General features: G+C 41.1%; 1 protein-coding gene across 7 annotated transcripts in view; it reads right to left on the bottom strand.

Moving 5' to 3' along the window:
• Positions 1–231: 231 nt before the first annotated feature.
• arhgap28 (Rho GTPase activating protein 28) overlaps positions 232–8,340 on the bottom strand; it is a 176,713-nt gene continuing 168,604 nt past the window's right edge. For all 7 annotated transcript variants that reach the window (XM_048529212.2, XM_048529214.2, XM_048529215.2 and 4 more), the window contains one exon: positions 232–6,625. In XM_048529212.2, the coding sequence (XP_048385169.1) occupies positions 6,534–6,625 (92 nt within the window). In that variant the 3' untranslated portion in view covers positions 232–6,533. The remainder of the gene's footprint in view (positions 6,626–8,340) is intronic.

The following is an 8,340-nucleotide window of genomic DNA, read 5'->3' as shown; positions in this document are numbered from 1 at the left end:
TCCCCCTCAATATATCTAATAATATTCACCTTAGCTAGTCTATGTTGTAACAAATGTCACATTCTAATCACTCTCATTATGTTATTCCACAAAGAGATTAAATTCTGATTTCAAGACTGAGAGAGACAACTTTAAGGTATCAAAATGTTTTTTCTAATATATTTTATAGCCGTAATGCAGAAATCAACACTTAAAATGTACAAAACCTTTTTTTAAAATTATTTTATTGGTATGTGGTATGAACTTGGTAAATTACAATATACATTTGTACACATTCATGTTTTTGTGCATAGTCAGTAGTATTGGAACATTCTAGGAATCTTGTCATTCCTTCTGTTGAACCATTTGATACACTATGCACATGGGTGAAGTGCACCACTAAATATTTTAGCTGTTCATTCCAGGCACTGAGCATAAACATCCCTGAGGGGTGTCGTCCTCAGTTTGTCACCAGCAAAAACAGCAACTAAAGGAATGGTGCTTTAATGGGGACAAGTGGTTCTACACAAAACTCTGCCATGGGTACCACTCCTAAAGAGTTACCACCCCGATCCATTATAGTAAGCAGAGATTTGCTGCAAGTAAAAGATAAGACTGAATCATCCATTGCAATGGAATCACATACATTGCATGGAAGGTTAGGTATGTGAATAAATAGCAGGAATGAAAAAGTAGTAGATCAAAAATCATTTATCACGTTGTAGAGTAATGGTTTCGTGTATGTACAATTGCCAAAGGGGCAGTGTCAATAAGATTACTTCACATGTAAGCCAGAATTTTTTTTGTATAGCATTCTTAATTAGACTTTTAAAGATGTTTTAAAATGTGAAGAGTTTTTTTTAAAGATGATTGACAGGACTAGGAACTTGATTAAAAGAGGTTTCTTGAAAGTAATCGGTTTACGCATTAGGTTACATAGTGACCTTTCACCTTTAGCACCTGGTTTCAAAGCAGGCCATGACTGATGCTGTCAAATCCTATGTGAAGTGATTTTGAATGAAATAGGCTTACAGCTCAGAGTTGCCCTTCGATTAGTATTAATGGTCAATCTCAGAGACAATCTTCATGTTTTTGAATCATCTTTAATACAATAAAACTGGTGCACTCAGGTTAAGTGCACTTCATTGTGCTGAAATTAGAGCGAGGATGAGAGAGTTTTCACAGGGGTCTCTGATCTCCAGAGACAGGAGTTCCACTGAAGGGATCATGGAATACAGTAACAACTTCTGTGCAACTTCCCACGTAAAACTTAGGAATTGTTCCCAACTGACTGCTCTGATATTTCCAGACCGTGAAGATCACAAAAACCAAACCTTTTTTTCCTTCACCCATCAGTGACACATGTAGGTGTAGTGCACAGCTCAGAATTGAGACAAAGAGCTGTTGTCACCTAAGTAATAAACCTGTGCAGTGTATCCCCAGTCTGAATGGAACCAGTTCTATTCGATGTGATTAAAGTCAGGCTGGTAAACCACACCAAATGGATTACCACTCAGGCACTGAGAGTGAGTGTTCACTTCACGCTGTTGGAATGTAAATCACTTCCTTCAGCTGATTCAAAAAAGGCATTTACATAGTTAAACAATGCAAGTAAATTAGGACAATTGAATGCAGAAGGCATAGATTAAAACTCCAATTATCATTAATTGGCTAAAATTGGCAATTAGTGTTAAACTACAGTCTCATGTCAGTTGTATTATCTCTAAAAGCTAAATTGAGGTTTTTTTTACATGAGATCAGATCTTCACAGGTAATAGAAAAGACTGTCAGCTAACCTGACTAATGAAGATTATATCTCATTTAATAACCCAGATGTCCATTCTTATAATTAGCATGAGCTAAAATTTCCTAAAATCGTACTACTGCTGCCAACTGTGCTTGTGCACACTCAATGCCGTTACATGATGAGAGATCTCTGTATCGTGTGAGCTCCATACTTAATGATTAAACAGGCTGTTATTAGAAAATCAGTACAATCATATCGGGAAGAGGGTTCTTATCCTCTCAATCAACCTCAACTGTTAACATCAGCAATAAGTCAGTGAACAGAGGTAGCTTTGCACAGACATGTCAGAAAATACAATGTAAAAAATCCATCAGCAATAAACACATAAAGTGGTTAATGTTCCAACAGACACGAAAACACACACTGCTTTATATACATTACAGTTTCTACTGCACACTTGGCAGTAGAAAGCTATTATTACAAATAAGAGGTCATTAAAACCTTAGTGTTAAAAATTAAAGCTGGATTTCCGGAATTAAACTGGACTGTCATTAAAAAGGTAATCTCTAATTTATCAGGTCTTTTATTTTGACCTGTCGGGTGGCCTTTCCTCGACATAATTTATTTTAATGAAACTATGTCTTCCTCAGGTCAAGCAATGCTGTTAATGGAAATGAATAGGAGATCGTCATAAAGCACTTGGTCTGAGGTATATAATGGTCATCCCCTGCTCCACATGCCCTCGCTCAAACCTCCAGTGGGATCTTGGTTACTGCCCTGGTAGCTCACAACAACTATCCTCAATCTCTTTGTGGCAGTGCCAATTATTACCAGATTAAGGGCTGCACACTCATGCCTACAAGTTGCACGGCTCCAAGTACATTTCAACCAGAGCTTAGGGGCCAGTTCAAACATAGGGAACAACAGCAAAGCAACAGTACACTTACTTCACTGCCATCCTTCACTCAGCCAGTGTCTATTATGATGTGAACTGGTAATATTCTAACTTATCCTATCCTGTGCCCCACAAAGTGATACAGTTCAGTAGCTCACGTTACAGGGAACATTGAGAATTAAAGACGCTGTTAATCAAGTTCTGTGACTCGACTCCAACAATATGAGAAACAAGTTCCTTAACTGTCGGTTTGTGGCTCCTGCAAATTAATTTCCAAATCCAGCAATGATATCATCCCTACAGCATCCTCAACTGAAAACCAATCATTTTTGAGCATCTTTTTACTGTTGCCAGTTTTTCAATGTTGGAGAACCCACAATTTACTGAAGCCCGAATAAGAGCTACAAAATATATAAGGTAATTGATATGAAATACTTATCCACATATCAGAGATCAGATAGATCCTGTTAAAAGTGGGGCCAAGAATGATGAGGCACACACGAGAAACCTCAGAACCATGTATTTAGGATCTATTTTCATTTTACTATCACCTTATTGAGCAATGGAAATTTTTTAAAAAGTACAAAAAGAAATTATACTTGACACAAGCTTGCATTACATAGCTGGCCAGAGATTTAGTGGCCAAAACAGGAGTCACACGTATGTATCTAAATTCGGGCACTGAGAGACAATTTGGGTAATAAAGCAATAATTTTGGTCTTTCCCTGGCAGATTACAAACTATCACAAGTAGAAAAGAAGATAGATTGGCTAGCGTTCCTTAGAAGAGGCCACTTAATGAAAAGGCATTTTTGAATATTTCATCCGCTCGCATGTTGCAAACACTCTGCTGCGCAGCCACTCCTCCCCACTCCCCTCTCCTCCTAACAGTCTACGCTCTCCAAGGACTCTTTTTGACTGCTATTCTACAATTTGGGGATTTGAGGTTTGGAGGGTGGAACTCTGATTTTGCTTCTTATGCAGTTAGTGTCATTGAGTCAGGGGTGTCTCTTAACTGGTCCATAAGACACAGGTCCTACTGGGTCCCTGAACTATTTGGTCAGGGATCATGCAACTGAGATCCTGAATGGATCATCATAATCATCAAGAGATAATGCAGGACAAAGGAGATCCGGATATGGCATCAAAAGAGGAAGAGCCCGAATCAATCCAGTTAGACGAGCTTTGAAGATCCACTGGCAAAGAATAAGTTATACTTTAGTCTAAGTAGAAATTTAAAATAAGGCACCATTTTTGACCTGGGTGCAAAAGCAAGAGGGTTAAACCCAGGAACGCTCTCTTCAGGAGGAGTTTCAGTGGGTTTTTCAGTGGCAGCCTGGTTTTCAAACAATTACCCTGCTCCTGACTATCCCCAGGGTTAAAGATTGCAGCAGTAGAATGCAGGGATCTTTGATAGGCAGGATTATCAAGATCAGCTTCCCAGCATCCTTTTTTCTGTGGCAGAGGTGTCAGGGGGGTCACTGAGTTTTGGGAGGGGGGTTAATACTAGAAGGGGTTCACTATACTGTCAACAGTCAGGCATCAGTAGAGCTCTCTGCTCAATCGTCTTTGCATCATCTCATCCAATTTCAGACAGGTTAATGGAAGACAACTCGATCCTTTCAGTTCATAAGTTGTGCCATGCTAAGGAATACACATTTAAGAATGGAACTTGGCTATAAATTTTGATTCAAGCCCTGAATCAAATTTAGACAAATGCTGTCAGACCAACTTCATATCTCCTGTACAATTTGGAATTCTTAACAGACCATTCAGTAAGAGTCTTTCCATTCTCAGCTAGAACTGACCATCCAACGAGTCTTGAGTCACTAACTAAATCTGATTAGCATATAGAATTCTAATTTCCATCATCGAGTATGAATATAGCAAACAGCTGCACATTTGGGGTCTATGCTCCCTTCCTGGTAGATTATCAGTCCGAGAGTGATAGCTGCAGTATGTAAAACTTTTGAAAATTCAACCAGCTGTGTCCTTTTAGATTCCAGGCACAATTTCAGAAAATTCTCCATTATGTGTGTAATACTCTGTTCGTGTGAGTAGGCTGTTTACAGTCATAGAGTCATAACATGGACAGCACAGATCGAACAAAAAGGATTTCTTGATAAGCTCCACATTTGTCCCCTACACCTACTATATTTAACCTTAAGCATAGCATTATCATGAACCAACTGAGTAAAATAACACATATCTCCAAATCCCATCAATATGGAGTTTGTTAGGGAGCTATGGTCTAATTCACTGACAATGCAGCATGCAAAATACCTCTGTGTTAACCCCTCCTCTGGAAAGTGCAGGGTCACATAAGCGTACATTCTTACCTAATTGACTAACAAAACAAGGAAAACTGGGCCAGCAAACCCTTTTATTGCTGCCTCTGAAGTGAATAAACAGCAAACAAGCCCCCATTTTCCCTGGGGCAACCAAGGGTGAAACGCAAAACAATTAAAGTAATTGTGGTTTCTTCTACCCACCCCTACCCCCACCCCCTAAACGTTATCAATCTGTACAAGACTGAGAAGGACTGCAAATTCTTCCAATCCCCTCTCTTGCAAAACGACACATGTTTTGAACAGCATTGCAATGCTGGTTGAGTCCTTCATAAGCGTACTAAAGCACATACTAAGAGAGACAAAACAATACAGTGTACTCACACACAGACTAAGCACAGGAACAAGACTAAACCATTTTGCTCTTTAAGCCTGTTCCACCGTGGTCAATGAAATCACACCCATTCTGTGACCGAGCTATGAATGCAGTAATTGTAGAAGAACAGGGTAATACTACAATTTTCGCATTAACACAATTTCCATTCATAAGTCAAAAACAACAACAGAATGTTTTACTGTGTGCACAGGAGATTGTGAACTATAACAGAAAGATTAATTCGTCGCAGTGGAGTGCCCATGGAGAGCAAGTTTCAAAGCAAAAATGGCTCCTTCCTTCTTCCATCCTGTCAGTCAGCTTCCCATAAATTCTAAAAGCACAGGGTTTTGTTTCCAACTGATTTGAATCTCTGATTTGAAAAGCAGTGGCTGCAATCCGTCATTCTGTATGTACAAAGACTCTGTAAAGGACACAATACAAAAGTCGAGCCTTCAGTTTGCTGCAAAACAAAATTCCAGTCAGATACATAACAGAGTCCGGGAGTCACGTTCCGGCAGGAATTCCTTGCTAGTGCAGGTGCAGCTATCATCCTCTCCTTATGTAAAAATTTCCTGCTTGATAGGATGCATGGAATTTGGCACCGATTCCAGGTGCTAGAAATGGCTGTTTTTTTTAATCGAGGGAAAAAACACAACATCTGTCTTGTTTATTCTTTGGCTGTCCTCATCAGACACCATCTCTCCCAGCAAACGCCTGCATGCACCCACCAGCTGAAAAAAACACAGAAAATAAGACGAAGTTGGTATATCTTTTGTTTCCATAGTTGTGTGGTCTGGTTAAGAAGATATAATTGTTTAAAAATGCACATTCCTTCAAGGCTACATTTTGAATAGCTGTGACTGGCAGATCAACGGTTCTTAATTGCCACCAGATGAGTTTATTGCGAGTTGTTTCATTTTACATCATGCAAAAACTTCATACTGACTCCAGTCTTCAGAGGTGGCTGAAGCATTGAGAAAAAATCCTTCAAAGTGGTGAAACCTCCCGTTAGTGCTGAGGGTGTCCCGTCAATTGGCAACATGCTTTGCCAGACCAGTAGGACTGAGACCTCTCAAATGGTCACCTGTGAAGGCAGTGTCCTGCAGGTATCGGTTATCAACAGCTCAAAGCCTTAGACACAGAGGCACTACTGTAAAATTAGCTAGTATTCTCAGGAGGTCCCTGCAGTCATATTCACCAACACTGTGCGTGGATTATTAAAAGACCCATCACTCTGCAACAAGCAATCTCACAATGTTCTGGGTTTAATGAGCCATGTTGCATTGGGATTTAAATGGTACAAGTCCAGAATGTACGTATTGAGGTCCAGACAGCGTTCTCCTGCAAAGAAGAAAGCACACAATGTAAATCATGAAACATCAACAGCCACAGAGGATGTTCCTGGATAGTGGCAACTTTTTCCAATCTCTTGGTCACATCCATCAGCGCAACTTCCTCTCTGACGAGCCATGTCAAAATTCTAACTTCTGTTTCACTCCACCTGAGGGAAATACAACCTGAAAACCTAAAAGTGCTAACTTACTTTTCGACAGACATCACTTCTCCTACAAATCGTGACTCTTCAGTAAACCTGAAAACCCAGGCCTGATTGCCCCATCAGTTCAATGTAAAAATTCCATGGCAATTGTATCAAAGGGGAAGGGGAAAGTTATCCCCAGAATCCTGGGAATTATTCCTCTGTCAAATTAAATGCATGAGGAACAGACTGTGAGTTCACGATCAAATTGCTGTTTGGGGATTTTTGCTGCACACAAACTGGGTCCCCTGCATTACAACACTTCTCTGGCTGCAAAAGCTTGTTTATCCTGTGTTATGATTGGTACTATGTAAATGCAATTTCTTTCTTGCTCTTTATATGTCTACCAAAGATTTCTGATAGTGAGCGTCAGCGGGATTTCACTCAACGGGGTGCAGGCTGATCTGCATTAGCACACCTAAATGAGTAGCAAGAGTTTCTGGACAACAGAATATTTGCGCCTATTCTTGTTGTCCAACCCGGGAACAATAAGGCTAATAGTTGTACAAACTACCACGGCTCAGATCAAACTTAGAGCCTTCTGATTAGTGAGGCACAGCAGTGCAGCATTTCCCTGCAGCATAAAACATCAGCATCAAAACAATGGGTCAAATGTCATTCTACTGAACAGGCAGGGGCGTATACAATAGCTCTGAACAGGCAGGGGCGTATACAATAGCTCTGAACAGGCAGGGGCATATTCAATAGCTCTGAACAGGCAGGGGCGTATACAATAGCTCTGAACAGGCAGGGGCGGATACAATAGCTCTGAACAGGCAGGGGCGTATACAATAGCTCTGAACAGGCAGGGGCGGATACAATAGCTCTGAACAGGCAGGGGCGTATACAATAGCTCTGAACAGGCAGGGGCGTATTCAATAGCTCTGAACAGGCAGGGGCGTATACAATAGCTCTGAACAGGCAGGGGCGTATACAATACCTCTGAACAGGCAGGGGCGTATTCAATAGCTCTGAACAGGCAGGGGCGTATACAATAGCTCTGAACAGGCAGGGGCGTATTCAATAGCTCTGAACAGGCAGGGGCGTATACAATACCTCTGAACAGGCAGGGGCGTATACAATAGCTCTGAACAGGCAGGGGCGTATACAATAGCTCTGAACAGGCAGGGGCGTATTCAACAGCTCTGAACAGGCAGGGGCGTATACAACAGCTCTGAACAGGCAGGGGCGTATTCAATAGCTCTGAACAGGCAGGGGCGTATACAATAGCTCTGAACAGGCAGGGGCGTATACAATAGCTCTGAACAGGCAGGGGCGTATACAATAGCTCTGAACAGGCAGGGGCGGATACAATAGCTCTGAACAGGCAGGGGCGTATACAATAGCTCTGAACAGGCAGGGGCGTATACAATAGCTCTGAACAGGCAGGGGCAGATACAATAGCTCTGAACAGGCAGGGGCGTATTCAATAGCTCTGATGAAGAATCACTGGACTCAAATACCTTAATTTTGTTTTCTCTCCACAGATGCTGCTGAGTTTCTTCAGCAATTTCTGAAT

Source organism: Stegostoma tigrinum, chromosome 5, assembly GCF_030684315.1.
Source record: "Stegostoma tigrinum isolate sSteTig4 chromosome 5, sSteTig4.hap1, whole genome shotgun sequence".
NCBI lineage: Eukaryota > Metazoa > Chordata > Chondrichthyes > Orectolobiformes > Stegostomatidae > Stegostoma > Stegostoma tigrinum.
The sequence above is the reverse complement of the archived record's forward strand: the minus strand, read 5'-3'. Positions and strand labels throughout refer to the sequence as shown.